Source organism: Oncorhynchus kisutch, linkage group LG19, assembly GCF_002021735.2.
Source record: "Oncorhynchus kisutch isolate 150728-3 linkage group LG19, Okis_V2, whole genome shotgun sequence".
Classification (NCBI taxonomy): domain Eukaryota; kingdom Metazoa; phylum Chordata; class Actinopteri; order Salmoniformes; family Salmonidae; genus Oncorhynchus; species Oncorhynchus kisutch.
In genome coordinates, this window is record NC_034192.2 from 37,089,872 (window position 1) to 37,110,976 (window position 21,105).

Consider the following 21,105-nt stretch of genomic DNA (forward strand, 5'->3'; position numbering starts at 1 on the left):
ACATTTAGCCTGAGCGCCAGACAATTCAGACGAGAAGAAAACCGCCCATAGCTACGCATTCCTGAAACGTCTTGCCTTTCGTCCGACGGTAACAAAGACTCCAACCGCTCGGAGAATCTGCTTAATCCTGTGAGTCAACATTATCCGGAAACAAAGCGCACTGAACAATCTGTGAGGTTCATTTCAGAAAAAGAAAGAGCTCGGGGATATGGTTTGTCATATGGTCAGTCAGCTCTTATAATGAGGGTACAACGCAGGGTCCGATAATCTTGATTCATAATGTTGTGTAAAAAACCCTGGTGAGAAAAGTATCAACAGGAGTATGTATTATGTAAAACAGAATAATATCCGCCATTTAGCAGACGCTTTTAGCCAAACTCGTAATCATGCATGCATATGTTTTTATATTGGTGGGAATCAAACCCACGCTCCTGAGCCACACAGGACCACATTCCAGAACCTCATCCCGTTGTTGTTTCTTTTTATTGACTTCCTTGACATGACATCAGCATGGTTACTTCCTGTAATTCTGAGCGCTACCCAGAATACATCAGTCCAGGACGACAAAACCAAAACAGGTCACATAACTGGCCAGCGGAAGAAAAACACATGTCCCCTTCTTTACATTGATAAAAAGAAATACATGAGATGAGAACAAAACTCTTCACTTGAAATGTGTACAGTATGCCTTCCCTTGGCTAGCATTTATAGCAGTGACAGAGTGCATATATGACAGTCACAATAAATAAGTTGAACACAGACTTAGGTTAAAAATTTCTGAAAAAATACTGAGCAGTGTTTATACCGCCTGGAAGATTGCTAGTGCAGAGCCAAACGCTGTTCAGTTTGACCGGTTTGCTTATGGAGTTTGTGTACAGCTGCTGGTTACCTGGAGAATGAACACTTCTTACACCGGCGTACTGTACCTTTAAGAGAAGCAAAGGTGAGTGACAATAGTTTGATGGTCATTTTGTATTTACTCAACAGCTAGCTTCCCGTTGGTCCCACCCTCTTTGAACACATAAGAACAACCATTTTGAACGTAAAATTACACACATAACCCGGTAGGCTAAAAAAGCTCATGTTAACGCATTGAAAGACCATCAGGTGACTGACCACCTGGGGCCAGAAGCAGTCCCGAATACTGTACAGTAGTACTCAGTCAACACACTGTAGCGTGAGGGGAGACAGTCAAGGCTTCCCGTTTCACAGCAAAATAACAAGCCTGCTGGCATTCCTGTCTAAAGAAATGCGTCTCTCCCTCTTCGTCTGAAGGCAAGAGTTATGTCTGTGTGTCTGTGCTTCACTGGACGAGGACACACGGAGGAGCTGTCCTTCTCTGTAGCAGAGACTGGAGGCTCTGTCCTCGTCTTCTGGCCAGGGTCGGGCTCGTCGTGTGTGTGTGTGGATCTTTGGGCTCAGCAAATTATTCTGGAACTTTGCAGAAAAGATTGGTTCCCCTTTTCAAACTAAATGCAGAAATAAAATGAAAAACAACAGACCCATTTTCTAGGGTTGGTGGGGTTGCTCTGTTCCATACAAGATGTTAAGAGGGGAGGTTGAGGGGCATTGGTTGGTGGGGTTGCTCTGTTCCACACAAGATGTTAAGAGGGGAGGTTGAGGGGCATTGGTTGGTGGGGTTGCTCTGTTCCACACAAGATGTTAAGAGGGGAGGTTGAGGGGCATTGGTTGGTGGGGTTGCTCTGTTCCATACAAGATGTTAAGAGGGGAGGTTGAGGGGCATTGGTTGGTGGGGTTGCTCTGTTCCATACAAGATGTTAAGAGGGGAGGTTGAGGGGCATTGCTTGGTGTGGTGGCAGCCGGTGTGCTGTGTGCGTACAGTATGTGAGTGTGTCAAAATAACACAGTTCTGTTTCAAGGTGTTGGTAAGTAGCTGTTTTACTCGCGGCGGTTGTTCCTCATGGGGGTGTTGGGGTGCGTCAGGGTCAGGTTTCGGGTCATAGGTCAGTTCTGCTCCAGGTCGTCTGCCGTGGGTGTGTTGTAGCTCTGGAAGAGGGGCTGCATGAACAGCCCCAAAGTCCCAGTAATGCACACAAACACAAATATCCACAGGAAGAGCCGGTCAATCACCATGGCAACATACTTCCAGTCCTCGATGACCTGTGGCAGGATACAAAAAGACGATACACGATTAATAATATTTTGACAATAGAAGAACAATACTGTCGGCTCCAAACTATTAAAAGGGCTCTGAGTGAAAAGACATACAAACTGTAAGAAACTGAAAATGTGATGTATCTGTTGTGTATGCGGTTTCTGCTCATCATCTCAAGGCTGTCCTTCCACCACACACACACTCACCCCCTCATCGTTGTCCTCACTCTTCATCTTCTCGGCGACATAGCGCACCCCGTCCACAGCCTCCTCAACGTCTGCGTGACACTTCACTGTCATCCTCTTTCTGAACTCTGTGTTCTCCGACAGGTCGCTGATCTTCCAGCCGTACCGCTTGGCCGACTCCTCATTCACATAGAAGGAGTCGGCCCTGCCTATTCCAGACTCCTCTGCCACCCCCATTCCCCCCGCGGCCGGGGCCACTGCCACTGCCCCGTCTCTCAGCTTCAGGTCGGAGTAGGAGGGCCGCTGGTGCTTCTGGCGGAACCTCTCACGGATGTTGGAGCTGGCCGGCCGACGCATGAACAGGAAGGAGGGGAGGCGGTGCAGGAAGAGACGTTTGACCCAGGGGGGCATGGTGTGTGTGGAGGGCGTGCGATGGTGCACGTTGAGCACACAGACACTGGTGACGATGGAGAAGGTGACCAGCACCATGGCAAACATCAGATACTTCCCTATGAGAGGGACAGCTAGAGACGTAGGTGGGACGATCTTGGAGATCAGCAGCAGGAACACAGTCAGGGCCAGGAGGACTGATATACAGAGAGTCATCTTCTCTCCACAGTCAGAGGGCAGGTAGAACACCAGGATGGCCAGAGAGGTGATGAGGACACAGGGAATGATGAGGTTGATGGTGTAGAACAGTGGCTTGCGCTTGATGATGAAGTCATAGGTGATGTCCAGGTAGGTGATGTCAGAGGGGTCTTCGTTCTTCCGTCCTGGCAGAGACACGATGTCCCACTCGCCGCTGGGCTTGAAGTCGTCACGGCTGGCGAAGTCGCTGAGCAGGATCAGGTCGATCTCCGTGTGGTCGTAGGTCCAGGATCGGAACTTGAGTGTGCAGTTCTGCTGGTCGAAGGGGAAGTCGCGGACCTCGATCTTGCAGGCCGACTTGTAGATGGCGGGGGGCAGCCAGTTCACCTCTCCATTGTTGGAGACCACCGTGTTGGAGTAGAATGAGACCTCATAGTTCCCATCCGCACTGAGGTGAAGACAAGACAGAAAGGAGTCAGAACCAGCACACATACACAGATAGGATACATATTAGAAGGAGACCTCATAGTTCCTATCGGCATTGAGAGACAGAACACCATGGGTGGAGAGAGAGAGAGGAGGAGTCAGAGATACCACAGATAAATACATAGATGATAAATACATAGAAGAAGAAGATAAATACGTAGAAGATGATAAATACATAGAAGAAGAGGATAAATACGAAGAAGATGATAAATACATAGAAGAGAAACACATACAAATAAATACACAGGGGAGAGAAATTGCTGAGAGGTGGCTGTTAGCATTAGGTGAAGAGAAGAAAGAGAAAGATATGGTAGCTGGTGTTGTTGACTGGGCATTTGAGTTGTTGTGCTTGGGGACCAGGGACAGGGATGGGGGAAACTACATCAGACACCCCTGTCACAGGACATGTCTGAATCTGCTGAGATTTCGATTTTAGATTCTCACCAGGCCGCAGGTGTTATACATTATACATAAAAGTGTTATCAATTATAGAGCAGGTCAGGAGGAATCCAGCCATCACATTGCTCTGCTCCTAAGCACAAACACACACAGACACGCTGCTCTACGCAATAAATATACTCCTGTTCGAAATATGCAGCTGGTTAAAAGTCTCTTTACAGCTCTAGACCCAAACAACTACTTCCACACCCAAACAACTATAGCTCTATACCCAAACAACTATAGCTCTACAACCCAAACAACTATAGCTCTATACCCAAACAACTATAGCTCTATACCCAAACAACTATAGCTCTATACACAACCAACTATAGCTCTATACCCAAACAACTATAGCTCTATACCCAAACAACTATAGCTCTATACCCAAACAACTATAGCTCTATACACAAACAACGATAGCTCTATACCCAAACTACTATAGCTCTATACCCAAACAACTATAGCTCTATACCCAAACAACTATAGCTCTATACCCAAACAACTATAGCTCTATACCCAAACAACTATAGCTCTATACCCAAACAACTATAGCTCAACACCCAAACAACTATAGCTCAACACCCAAACAACTATAGCTCAACACCCAAACAACTATAGCTCTACACCCAAACAACTATAGCTCTACACCCAAACAACTATAGCTCTACACCCAAACAACTATAGCTCAACACCCAAACAACTATAGCTCAACACCCAAACAACTATAGCTCTATACCCAAACAACTATAGCTCTATACTCAAACAACTATAGCTCAACACCCAAACAACTATAGCTCAACACCCAAACAACTATAGCTCTATACCCAAACAACTATAGCTCTATACTCAAACAACTATAGCTCAACACCCAAACAACTATAGCTCAACACCCAAACTATAGCTCAACACCCAAACTATAGCTCTATACCCAAACAACTATAGCTCAACACCCAAACAACTATAGCTCTACACCCAAACAACTATAGCTCTATACTCAAACAACTATAGCTCTATACCCAAACTATAGCTCAACACCCAAACAACTATAGCTCTACACCCAAACAACTATAGCTCTATACTCAAACAACTATAGCTCAACACCCAAACAACTATAGCTCTACACCCAAACAACTATAGCTCTATACTCAAACAACTATAGCTCAACACCCAAACAACTATAGCTCTATACCCAAACAACTATAGCTCTATATCCAAACAACTATAGCTCTATATCCAAACAACTATAGCTCTATACCCAAACAACTATAGCTCTATACCCAAACAACTATAGCTCTATACACAAACTATAGCTCAAAACTCAAGCAACTATAGCTCTATACCCAAACAACTATAGCTCTATACTCAAACAACTATAGCTCAACACCCAAACTATAGCTCTATACCCAAACAACTATAGCTCAACACCCAAACAACTATAGCTCAACACCCAAACTATAGCTCAACACCCAAACTATAGCTCTATACCCAAACAACTATAGCTCAACACCCAAACAACTATAGCTCTATACTCAAACAACTATAGCTCAACACCCAAACTATAGCTCTATACCCAAACAACTATAGCTCAACACCCAAACAACTATAGCTCTACACCCAAACAACTATAGCTCTATACTCAAACAACTATAGCTCAACACCCAAACAACTATAGCTCTATACACAAACTATAGCTCAAAACTCAAGCAACTATAGCTCTATATCCAAACTACTATAGCTCTATATCCAAACTACTATAGCTCTATATCCAAACAACTATAGCTCTATACCCAAACAACTATAGCTCTATACCCAAACAACTATAGCTCTATACCCAAACAACTATAGCTCAACACCCAAACAACTATAGCTCAACACCCAAACAACTATAGCTCAACACCCAAACAACTATAGCTCAACACCCAAACAACTATAGCTCAACACCCAAACAACTATAGCTCAACACCCAAACAACTATAGCTCAACACCCAAACAACTATAGCTCAACACCCAAACAACTATAGCTCTATACTCAAACAACTATAGCTCAACACCCAAACAACTATAGCTCAACACCCAAACTATAGCTCAACACCCAAACTATAGCTCTATACCCAAACAACTATAGCTCAACACCCAAACAACTATAGCTCTACACCCAAACAACTATAGCTCTATACTCAAACAACTATAGCTCAACACCCAAACTATAGCTCAACACCCAAACAACTATAGCTCAACACCCAAACAACTATAGCTCTATACCCAAACAACTATAGCTCTATATCCAAACAACTATAGCTCTATATCCAAACTACTATAGCTCTATACCCAAACAACTATAGCTCTATACACAAACTATAGCTCAAAACTCAAGCAACTATAGCTCTATATCCAAACAACTATAGCTCAACACCCAAACAACTATAGCTCAACACCCAAACTATAGCTCAACACCCAAACAACTATAGCTCAACACCCAAACAACTATAGCTCAACACCCAAACAACTATAGCTCTATACCCAAACAACTATAGCTCAACACCCAAACAACTATAGCTCAACACCCAAACAACTATAGCTCTATACCCAAACAACTATAGCTCTATACCCAAACAACTATAGGTCAACACCCAAACAACTATAGCGCTATACCCAAACAACTATAGCTCTATACCCAAACAACTATAGCTCTATACACAAACTATAGCTCTATACCCAAACAACTATAGCTCTATACCCAAACAACTACAGCTCTATACCCAAACAACTACAGCTCTATACCCAAACAACTATAGCTCTATACCCAAACAACTATAGCTCTATACCCAAACAACTATAGCTCTATACCCAAACAACTATAGCTCAACACCCAAACAACTATAGCTCAACACCCAAACAACTATAGCTCTATACACAAACTATAGCTCAAAACTCAAGCAACTATAGCTCTATACCCAAACAACTACAACTCAACACCCAAACAACTATAGCTCTACACCCAAACAACTATAGCTCTATACTCAAACAACTATAGCTCAACACCCAAACTATAGCTCTATACCCAAACAACTATAGCTCAACACCCAAACAACTATAGCTCAACACCCAAACTATAGCTCAACACCCAAACTATAGCTCTATACCCAAACAACTATAGCTCAACACCCAAACAACTATAGCTCTATACTCAAACAACTATAGCTCAACACCCAAACAACTATAGCTCTATACACAAACTATAGCTCAAAACTCAAGCAACTATAGCTCTATACCCAAACAACTACAGCTCAACACCCAAACTATAGCTCTATACCCAAACAACTATAGCTCAACACCCAAACAACTATAGCTCTACACCCAAACAACTATAGCTCTATACTCAAACAACTATAGCTCAACACCCAAACTACTATAGCTCTATACCCAAACAACTATAGCTCTATACCCAAACAACTATAGCTCTATATCCAAACTACTATAGCTCTATATCCAAACAACTATAGCTCTATACCCAAACAACTATAGCTCTATACACAAACTATAGCTCAAAACTCAAGCAACTATAGCTCTATACCCAAACTACAGCTCTATACACAAACAACTATAGCTCAACACCCAAACAACTATAGCTCAACACCCAAACAACTATAGCTCAACACCCAAACAACTATAGCTCAACACCCAAACAACTATAGCTCAACACCCAAACAACTATAGCTCAACACCCAAACAACTATAGCTCAACACCCCAAACACTATAGCTCTATACCCAAACAACTATAGCTCTATACCCAAACAACTATAGCTCTATACCCAAACAACTATAGCTCAACACCCAAACAACTATAGCTCAACACCCAAACAACTATAGCTCAACACCCAAACAACTATAGCTCAACACCCAAACAACTATAGCTCAACACCCAAACAACTATAGCTCAACACCCAAACAACTATGGCTCAACACCCAAACAACTATAGCTCAACACCCAAACAACTATAGCTCAACACCCAAACAACTATAGCTCAACACCCAAACAACTATAGCTCAACACCCAAACAACTATAGCTCTATACTCAAACAACTATAGCTCAACACCCAAACAACTATAGCTCAACACCCAAACTATAGCTCAACACCCAAACTATAGCTCTATACCCAAACAACTATAGCTCTACACCCAAACAACTATAGCTCTATACTCAAACAACTATAGCTCTATATCCAAACTACTATAGCTCTATACCCAAACAACTATAGCTCTATACACAAACTATAGCTCAACACCCAAACTATAGCTCAACACCCAAACAACTATAGCTCAACACCCAAACAACTATAGCTCAACACCCAAACAACTATAGCTCAACACCCAAACAAATATAGCTCTATACACAAACTATAGCTCTATACCCAAACAACTATAGCTCTATACCCAAACAACTACAGCTCTATACCCAAACAACTACAGCTCTATACCCAAACAACTATAGCTCTATACCCAAACAACTATAGCTCTATACCCAAACAACTATAGCTCTATACCCAAACAACTATAGCTCAACACCCAAACAACTATAGCTCAACACCCAAACAACTATAGCTTAACACCCAAACAACTATAGCTCAACACCCAAACAACTATAGCTCAACACCCAAACAACTATAGCTCAACACCCAAACAACTATAGCTCTATACTCAAACAACTATAGCTCAACACCCAAACAACTATAGCTCAACACCCAAACTATAGCTCAACACCCAAACTATAGCTCTATACCCAACAACTATAGCTCAACACCCAAACAACTATAGCTCTACCACCCAAACAACTATAGCTCTATACTCAAACAACTATAGCTCAACACCCAAACTATAGCTCTATACCCAAACAACTATAGCTCAACACCCAAACAACTATAGCTCTACACCCAAACAACTATAGCTCTATACTCAAACAACTATAGCTCAACACCCAAACAACTATAGCTCTATACCCAAACAACTATAGCTCTATATCCAAACAACTATAGCTCTATATCCAAACTACTATAGCTCTATACCCCAAACAACTATAGCTCTATACACAAACTATAGCTCAAAACTCAAGCAACTATAGCTCTATACCCAAACAACTATAGCTCAACACCCAAACAACTATAGCTCTACACCCAAACAACTATAGCTCTATACTCAAACAACTATAGCTCAACACCCAAACTATAGCTCTATACCCAAACAACTATAGCTCAACACCCAAACAACTATAGCTCTACACCCAAACAACTATAGCTCTATACTCAAACAACTATAGCTCAACACCCAAACAACTATAGCTCTATACCCAAACAACTATAGCTCTATATCCAAACAACTATAGCTCTATATCCAAACAACTATAGCTCTATACCCAAACAACTATAGCTCTATACCCAAACAACTATAGCTCTATACACAAACTATAGCTCAAAACTCAAGCAACTATAGCTCTATACCCAAACAACTATAGCTCAACACCCAAACAACTATAGCTCAACACCCAAACAACTATAGCTCAACACCCAAACAACTATAGCTCTATACCCAAACAACTATAGCTCAACACCCAAACAACTATAGCTCAACACCCAAACAACTATAGCTCTATACCCAAACAACTATAGCTCTATACCCAAACAACTATAGGTCAACACCCAAACAACTATAGCGCTATACCCAAACAACTATAGCTCTATACCCAAACAACTATAGCTCTATACACAAACTATAGCTCTATACCCAAACAACTATAGCTCTATACCCAAACAACTACAGCTCTATACCCAAACAACTACAGCTCTATACCCAAACAACTACAGCTCTATACCCAAACAACTATAGCTCTATACCCAAACAACTATAGCTCTATACACAAACTATAGCTCAAAACTCAAGCAACTATAGCTCTATACCCAAACAACTACAACTCAACACCCCAAACAACTATAGCTCTACACCCAAACAACTATAGCTCTATACTCAAACAACTATAGCTCAACACCCAAACTATAGCTCTATACCCAAACAACTATAGCTCAACACCCAAACAACTATAGCTCAACACCCAAACTATAGCTCAACACCCAAACTATAGCTCTATACCCAAACAACTATAGCTCAACACCCAAACAACTATAGCTCTATACTCAAACAACTATAGCTCTATACTCAAACAACTATAGCTCTATACACAAACTATAGCTCTATACCCAAACAACTATAGCTCAACACCCAAACAACTATAGCTCTACACCCAAACAACTATAGCTCTATACTCAAACAACTATAGCTCAACACCCAAACTACTATAGCTCTATACCCAAACAACTATAGCTCTATACCCAAACAACTATAGCTCTATATCCAAACTACTATAGCTCTATATCCAAACAACTATAGCTCTATACCCAAACAACTATAGCTCAACACCCAAACAACTATAGCTCAACACCCAAACAACTATAGCTCAACACCCAAACAACTATAGCTCAACACCCCAAACAACTATAGCTCAACACCCAAACAACTATAGCTCAACACCCAAACAACTATAGCTCTATACTCAAACAACTATAGCTCAACACCCAAACAACTATAGCTCAACACCCAAACAACTATAGCTCAACACCCAAACTATAGCTCTATACCCAAACTATAGCTCAAAACTCAAGCAACTATAGCTCTATACCCAAACTACAGCTCTATACCCAAACAACTATAGCTCAACACCCAAACAACTATAGCTCAACACCCAAACAACTATAGCTCAACACCCAAACAACTATAGCTCAACACCCAAACAACTATAGCTCAACACCCAAACAACTATAGCTCAACACCCAAACAACTATAGCTCAACACCCAAACAACTATAGCTCTATACCCAAACAACTATAGCTCTATACCCAAACAACTATAGCTCTATACCCAAACAACTATAGCTCAACACCCAAACAACTATAGCTCAACACCCAAACAACTATAGCTCAACACCCAAACAACTATAGCTCAACACCCAAACAACTATGGCTCAACACCCAAACAACTATGGCTCAACACCCCAAACAACTATAGCTCTACACCCAAACAACTATAGCTCTACACCCAAACAACTATAGCTCTATACTCAAACAACTATAGCTCAACACCCAAACTATAGCTCTATACCCAAACAACTATAGCTCAACACCCAAACAACTATAGCTCTACACCCAAACAACTATAGCTCTATACTCAAACAACTATAGCTCAACACCCAAACAACTATAGCTCTATACCCAAACAACTATAGCTCTATATCCAAACTACTATAGCTCTATACCCAAACAACTATAGCTCTATACACAAACTATAGCTCAAAACTCAAGCAACTATAGCTCTATACCCAAACAACTATAGCTCAACACCCAAACAACTATAGCTCAACACCCAAACTATAGCTCAACACCCAAACAACTATAGCTCAACACCCAAACAACTATAGCTCAACACCCAAACAAATATAGCTCAACACCCAAACAAATATAGCTCTATACCCAAACAACTATAGCTCAACACCCAAACAACTATAGCTCTATACCCAAACAACTATAGCTCTATACCCAAACAACTATAGGTCAACACCCAAACAACTATAGCTCTATACCCAAACAACTATAGCTCTATACACAAACTATAGCTCTATACCCAAACAACTATAGCTCTATACCCAAACAACTACAGCTCTATACCCAAACAACTACAGCTCTATACCCAAACAACTATAGCTCTATACCCAAACAACTATAGCTCTATACCCAAACAACTATAGCTCTATACCCAAACAACTATAGCTCAACACCCAAACAACTAGAGCTCAACACCCAAACTATAGCTCTATACCCAAACAACTATAGCTCTATACCCAAACAACTATAGCTCTATACCCAAACCACTATAGCTCTATACCCAAACAACTATAGCTCTGTACCCAAACAACTATAGCTCAGTACCCAAACAACTATAGCTCTATACCCAAACAACTATAGCTCAACACCCAAACAACTATAGCTCAACACCCAAACAACTATAGCTCAACACCCAAACAACTATAGCTCAACACCCAAACAACTATAGCTCTATACTCAAACAACTATAGCTCAACACCCAAACAACTATAGCTCAACACCCAAACTATAGCTCAACACCCAAACTATAGCTCTATACCCAAACAACTATAGCTCAACACCCAAACAACTATAGCTCTACACCCAAACAACTATAGCTCTACACCCAAACAACTATAGCTCAACACCCAAACTATAGCTCTATACCCAAACAACTATAGCTCAACACCCAAACAACTATAGCTCTACACCCAAACAACTATATCTCTATACTCAAACAACTATAGCTCAACACCCAAACAACTATAGCTCTATACCCAAACAACTATAGCTCTATATCCAAACAACTATAGCTCTATATCCAAACAACTATAGCTCTATACCCAAACAACTATAGCTCTATACACAAACTATAGCTCAAAACTCAAGCAACTATAGCTCTATACCCAAACAACTATAGCTCAACACCCAAACAACTATAGCTCAAAACTCAAGCAACTATAGCTCTATACACAAACAACTACAGCTCAACACCCAAACTATAGCTCTATACCCAAACAACTATAGCTCAACACCCAAACAACTATAGCTCTATACCCAAACAACTATAGCTCTATACCCAAACAACTATAGCTCTATACCCAAACAACTATAGCTCTATATCCAAACAACTATAGCTCTATATCCAAACAACTATAGCTCTATACCCAAACAACTATAGCTCTATACACAAACTATAGCTCAAAACTCAAGCAACTATAGCTCTATACACAAACTATAGCTCTATACACAAACAACTATAGCTCTATACCCAAACAACTATAGCTCAACACCCAAACAACTATAGCTCAACACCCAAACAACTATAGCTCAACACCCAAACAACTATAGCTCTATACCCAAACAACTATAGCTCTATACCCAAACAACTATAGCTCAACACCCAAACAACTATAGCTCAACACCCAAACAACTATAGCTCTATACCCAAACAACTATAGCTCTATACCCAAACAACTATAGGTCAACACCCAAACAACTATAGCGCTATACCCAAACAACTATAGCTCTATACCCAAACAACTATAGCTCTATACACAAACTATAGCTCTATACCCAAACAACTATAGCTCTATACCCAAACAACTACAGCTCTATACCCAAACAACTACAGCTCTATACCCAAACAACTACAGCTCTATACCCAAACAACTATAGCTCTATACCCAAACAACTATAGCTCTATACACAAACTATAGCTCAAAACTCAAGCAACTATAGCTCTATACCCAAACAACTACAACTCAACACCCAAACAACTATAGCTCTACACCCAAACAACTATAGCTCTATACTCAAACAACTATAGCTCAACACCCAAACTATAGCTCTATACCCAAACAACTATAGCTCAACACCCAAACAACTATAGCTCAACACCCAAACTATAGCTCAACACCCAAACTATAGCTCTATACCCAAACAACTATAGCTCAACACCCAAACAACTATAGCTCTATACTCAAACAACTATAGCTCTATACTCAAACAACTATAGCTCTATACACAAACTATAGCTCTATACCCAAACAACTATAGCTCAACACCCAAACAACTATAGCTCTACACCCAAACAACTATAGCTCTATACTCAAACAACTATAGCTCAACACCCAAACTACTATAGCTCTATACCCAAACAACTATAGCTCTATACCCAAACAACTATAGCTCTATATCCAAACTACTATAGCTCTATATCCAAACAACTATAGCTCTATACCCAAACAACTATAGCTCAACACCCAAACAACTATAGCTCAACACCCAAACAACTATAGCTCAACACCCAAACAACTATAGCTCAACACCCAAACAACTATAGCTCAACACCCAAACAACTATAGCTCAACACCCAAACAACTATAGCTCAACACCCAAACAACTATAGCTCTATACTCAAACAACTATAGCTCAACACCCAAACAACTATAGCTCAACACCCAAACTATAGCTCTATACCCAAACTATAGCTCAAAACTCAAGCAACTATAGCTCTATACCCAAACTACAGCTCTATACCCAAACAACTATAGCTCAACACCCAAACAACTATAGCTCAACACCCAAACAACTATAGCTCAACACCCAAACAACTATAGCTCAACACCCAAACAACTATAGCTCAACACCCAAACAACTATAGCTCAACACCCAAACAACTATAGCTCTATACCCAAACAACTATAGCTCTATACCCAAAACAACTATTAGCTCTATACCCAAACAACTATAGCTCAACACCCAAACAACTATAGCTCAACACCCAAACAACTATAGCTCAACACCCAAACAACTATAGCTCAACACCCAAACAACTATGGCTCAACACCCAAACAAACTATGGCTCAACACCCAAACAACTATAGCTCAACACCCAAACAACTATAGCTCAACACCCAAACAACTATAGCTCAACACCAAACAACTATAGCTCAACACCCAAACAACTATAGCTCTATACTCAAACAACTATAGCTCAACACCCAAACAACTATAGCTCAACACCCAAACTATAGCTCAACACCCAAACTATAGCTCTATACCCAAACAACTATAGCTCAACACCCAAACAACTATAGCTCTACACCCAAACAACTATAGCTCTACACCCAAACAACTATAGCTCTATACTCAAACAACTATAGCTCAACACCCAAACTATAGCTCTATACCCAAACAACTATAGCTCAACACCCAAACAACTATAGCTCTACACCCAAACAACTATAGCTCTATACTCAAACAACTATAGCTCAACACCCAAACAACTATAGCTCTATACCCAAACAACTATAGCTCTATATCCAAACTACTATAGCTCTATACCCAAACAACTATAGCTCTATACACAAACTATAGCTCAAAACTCAAGCAACTATAGCTCTATACCCAAACAACTATAGCTCAACACCCAAACAACTATAGCTCAACACCCAAACTATAGCTCAACACCCAAACAACTATAGCTCAACACCCAAACAACTATAGCTCAACACCCAAACAAATATAGCTCAACACCCAAACAAATATAGCTCTATACCCAAACAACTATAGCTCAACACCCAAACAACTATAGCTCTATACCCAAACAACTATAGCTCTATACCCAAACAACTATAGGTCAACACCCAAACAACTATAGCTCTATACCCAAACAACTATAGCTCTATACACAAACTATAGCTCTATACCCAAACAACTATAGCTCTATACCCAAACAACTACAGCTCTATACCCAAACAACTACAGCTCTATACCCAAACAACTATAGCTCTATACCCAAACAACTATAGCTCTATACCCAAACAACTATAGCTCTATACCCAAACAACTATAGCTCAACACCCAAACAACTAGAGCTCAACACCCAAACTATAGCTCTATACCCAAACAACTATAGCTCTATACCCAAACAACTATAGCTCTATACCCAAACCACTATAGCTCTATACCCAAACAACTATAGCTCTGTACCCAAACAACTATAGCTCAGTACCCAAACAACTATAGCTCTATACCCAAACAACTATAGCTCAACACCCAAACAACTATAGCTCAACACCCAAACAACTATAGCTCAACACCCAAACAACTATAGCTCAACACCCAAACAACTATAGCTCTATACTCAAACAACTATAGCTCAACACCCAAACAACTATAGCTCAACACCCAAACTATAGCTCAACACCCAAACTATAGCTCTATACCCAAACAACTATAGCTCAACACCCAAACAACTATAGCTCTACACCCAAACAACTATAGCTCTACACCCAAACAACTATAGCTCAACACCCAAACTATAGCTCTATACCCAAACAACTATAGCTCAACACCCAAACAACTATAGCTCTACACCCAAACAACTATATCTCTATACTCAAACAACTATAGCTCAACACCCAAACAACTATAGCTCTATACCCAAACAACTATAGCTCTATATCCAAACAACTATAGCTCTATATCCAAACAACTATAGCTCTATACCCAAACAACTATAGCTCTATACACAAACTATAGCTCAAAACTCAAGCAACTATAGCTCTATACCCAAACAACTATAGCTCAACACCCAAACAACTATAGCTCAAAACTCAAGCAACTATAGCTCTATACACAAACAACTACAGCTCAACACCCAAACTATAGCTCTATACCCAAACAACTATAGCTCAACACCCAAACAACTATAGCTCTATACCCAAACAACTATAGCTCTATACCCAAACAACTATAGCTCTATACCCAAACAACTATAGCTCTATATCCAAACAACTATAGCTCTATATCCAAACAACTATAGCTCTATACCCAAACAACTATAGCTCTATACACAAACTATAGCTCAAAACTCAAGCAACTATAGCTCTATACACAAACTATAGCTCTATACACAAACAACTATAGCTCTATACCCAAACAACTATAGCTCAACACCCAAACAACTATAGCTCAACACCCAAACAACTATAGCTCAACACCCAAACAACTATAGCTCTATACCCAAACAACTATAGCTCTATACCCAAACAACTATAGCTCAACACCCAAACAACTATAGCTCAACACCCAAACAACTATAGCTCAACACCCAAACAACTATAGCTCAACACCCAAACAACTATAGCTCAACACCCAAACAACTATAGCTCAACACCCAAACAACTATAGCTCTATACCCAAACAACTATAGCTCTATACCCAAACAACTATAGCTCTATACCCAAACAACTATAGCTCAACACCCCAAACAACTATAGCTCAACACCCAAACAACTATAGCTCAACACCCAAACAACTATAGCTCAACACCCAAACAACTATAGCTCAACACCCAAACAAATATAGCTCTATACCCAAACAACTATAGCTCAACACCCAAACAACTATAGCTCAACACCCAAACAACTATAGCTCTATACCCAAACAACTATAGCTCTATACACAAACTATAGCTCTATACCCAAACTATAGCTCTATACCCAAACAACTATAGCTCTATACCCAAACAACTATAGCTCTATACCCAAACAACTATAGCTCTATACCCAAACAACTATAGCTCTATACCCAAAACAACTATAGCTCTATACCCAAACAACTATAGCTCAACACCCAAACAACTATAGCTCAACACCCAAACAACTAGAGCTCAACACCCAAACTATAGCTCTATACCCAAACAACTATAGCTCTATACCCAAACCACTATAGCTCTATACCCAAACAACTATAGCTCTGTACCCAAACAACTATAGCTCAGTACCCAAACAACTATAGCTCTATACCCAAACAACTATAGCTCTATACACAAACTATAGCTCTATACCCAAACAACTATAGCTCAACACCCAAACAACTATAGCTCAACACCCAAACTATAGCTCTATACCCAAACAACTATAGCTCAACACCCAAACAACTATAGCTCTACACCCAAACAACTATAGCTCTATACTCAAACAACTATAGCTCAACACCCAAACTATAGCTCTATACCCAAACAACTATAGCTCTACACCCAAACAACTATAGCTCTACACCCAAACAACTATAGCTCTATACTCAAACAACTATAGCTCAACACCCAAACAACTATAGCTCTATACCCAAACAACTATAGCTCTATACCCAAACAACTATAGCTCTATACACAAACTATAGCTCAAAACTCAAGCAACTATAGCTCTATACCCAAACTACAGCTCTATACACAAACTATAGCTCTATACCCAAACAACTATAGCTCTATACCCAAACAACTATAGCTCTATACCCAAACAACTATAGCTCTATACCCAAACAACTATAGCTCTATACACAAACAACTATAGCTCAACACCCAAACAACTATAGCTCTATACACAAACTATAGCGCAAAACTCAAGCAACTATAGCTCTATACCCAAACAACTACAGCTCTATACACAAACTATAGCTCAACACCCAAACAACTATAGCTCTATACCCAAACAACTATAGCTCTATACCCAAACAACTATAGCTCTATACCCAAACAACTATAGCTCTATACCCAAACTACTATAGCTCTATACACAAACTATAGCTCAAAACTCAAGCAACTATAGCTCTATACCCAAACAACTATAGCTCTATACCCAAACAACTATAGCTCTATACCCAAACAACTATAGCTCTATACCCAAACAACTATAGCTCAACACCCAAACAACTATAGCTCAACACCCAAACAACTATAGCTCAACACCCAAACAACTATAGCTCAACACCCAAACAACTATAGCTCAACACCCAAACAACTATAGCTCAACACCCAAACAAATATAGCTCTATACCCAAACAACTATAGCTCAACACCCAAACAACTATAGCTCAACACCCAAACAACTATAGCTCTATACCCAAACAACTATAGCTCTATACACAAACTATAGCTCTATACCCAAACAACTATAGCTCTATACCCAAACAACTATAGCTCTATACCCAAACAACTATAGCTCTATACCCAAACAACTATAGCTCTATACCCAAACAACTATAGCTCTATACCCAAACAACTATAGCTCTATACCCAAACAACTATAGCTCAACACCCAAACAACTATAGCTCAACACCCAAACAACTAGAGCTCAACACCCAAACTATAGCTCTATACCCAAACAACTATAGCTCTATACCCAAACAACTATAGCTCTATACCCAAACAACTATAGCTCAACACCCAAACAACTATAGCTCAACACCCAAACAACTATAGCTCAACACCCAAACAACTATAGCTCAACACCCAAACAACTATAGCTCAACACCCAAACAAATATAGCTCAACACCCAAACAACTATAGCTCAACACCCAAACAACTATAGCTCAACACCCAAACAACTATAGCTCTATACCCAAACAACTATAGCTCTATACACAAACTATAGCTCTATACCCAAACTATAGCTCTATACCCAAACAACTATAGCTCTATACCCAAACAACTATAGCTCTATACCCAAACAACTATAGCTCTATACCCAAACAACTATAGCTCTATACCCAAACAACTATAGCTCTATACCCAAACAACTATAGCTCAACACCCAAACAACTATAGCTCAACACCCAAACAACTAGAGCTCAACACCCAAACTATAGCTCTATACCCAAACAACTATAGCTCTATACCCAAACTATAGCTCTATACCCAAACAACTATAGCTCTATACCCAAACAACTATAGCTCTATACCCAAACAACTATAGCTCTATACCCAAACAACTATAGCTCTATACCCAAACAACTATAGCTCTATACCCAAACAACTATAGCTCTATACCCAAACAACTATAGCTCAACACCCAAACAACTAGAGCTCAACACCCAAACTATAGCTCTATACCCAAACAACTATAGCTCTATACCCAAACAACTATAGCTCTATACCCAAACCACTATAGCTCTATACCCAAACAACTATAGCTCTGTACCCAAACAACTATAGCTCAGTACCCAAACAACTATAGCTCTATACCCAAACAACTATAGCTCTATACACAAACAACTATAGCTCAACACCCAAACTATAGCTCTATACCCAAACAACTATAGCTCAACACCCAAACAACTATAGCTCAACACCCAAACAACTATAGCTCTACACCCAAACAACTATAGCTCTATACTCAAACAACTATAGCTCAACACCCAAACTATAGCTCTATACCCAAACAACTATAGCTCTATACCCAAACAACTATAGCTCTATACACAAACTATAGCTCAAAACTCAAGCAACTATAGCTCTATACCCAAACTACAGCTCTATACACAAACTATAGCTCTATACCCAAACAACTATAGCTCTATACCCAAACAACTATAGCTCTATACCCAAACAACTATAGCTCTATACCCAAACAACTATAGCTCTATACACAAACAACTATAGCTCAACACCCAAACAACTATAGCTCTATACACAAACTATAGCGCAAAACTCAAGCAACTATAGCTCTATACCCAAACAACTACAGCTCTATACACAAACTATAGCTCAACACCCAAACAACTATAGCTCTATACCCAAACAACTATAGCTCTATACCCAAACAACTATAGCTCTATACCCAAACAACTATAGCTCTATACCCAAACTACTATAGCTCTATACACAAACTATAGCTCAAAACTCAAGCAACTATAGCTCTATACCCAAACAACTATAGCTCTATACCCAAACAACTATAGCTCTATACCCAAACAACTATAGCTCAACACCCAAACAACTATAGCTCAACACCCAAACAACTATAGCTCAACACCCAAACAACTATAGCTCAACACCCAAACAACTATAGCTCAACACCCAAACAACTATAGCTCAACACCCAAACAACTATAGCTCAACACCCAAACAATTATAGCTCAACACCCAAACAACTATAGCTCAACACCCAAACAACTATAGCTCAACACCCAAACAACTATAGCTCTATACCCAAACAACTATAGCTCAACACCCAAACAACTATAGCTCAACACCCAAACAACTATAGCTCAACACCCAAACAACTATAGCTCTATACCCAAACAACTATAGCTCTATACCCAAACAACTATAGCTCAACACCCAAACAACTATAGCTCAACACCCAAACAACTATAGCTCAACACCCAAACAACTATAGCTCAACACCCAAACAACTATAGCTCAACACCCAAACAACTATAGCTCAACACCCAAACAACTATAGCTCAACACCCAAACAACTATAGCTCAACACCCAAACAACTATAGCTCTATACCCAAACAACTATAGCTCTACACCCAAACAACTATAGCTCTATACTCAAACAACTATAGCTCAACACCCAAACAACTATAGCTCTATACCCAGACAACTATAGCTCTATACCCAAACAACTATAGCTCTATACCCAAACAACTATAGCTCTATACACAAACAACTATAGCTCTATACACAAACTATAGCTCAAAACTCAAGCAACTATAGCTCTATACCCAAACAACTATAGCTCTATACCCAAACAACTATAGCTCAACACCCAAACAACTATAGCTCAACACCCAAACAACTA

The 21,105-nt window shown here is 39.9% G+C and overlaps 1 protein-coding gene across 1 annotated transcript in view; it reads right to left on the reverse strand.

Moving 5' to 3' along the window:
- Positions 1-464: 464 nt before the first annotated feature.
- Positions 465-21,105, reverse strand: part of LOC109880703 (neuronal acetylcholine receptor subunit beta-2) — a 56,781-nt gene continuing 36,140 nt past the window's right edge. The window contains exons 4-5 of the mRNA XM_031798098.1: positions 2,323-3,337; positions 465-2,121 (exon numbers count right to left, since the gene is read on the reverse strand). Of these exons, the coding sequence (XP_031653958.1) occupies positions 1,966-2,121; positions 2,323-3,337 (1,171 nt within the window). The 3' untranslated portion in view covers positions 465-1,965. The remainder of the gene's footprint in view (positions 2,122-2,322; positions 3,338-21,105) is intronic.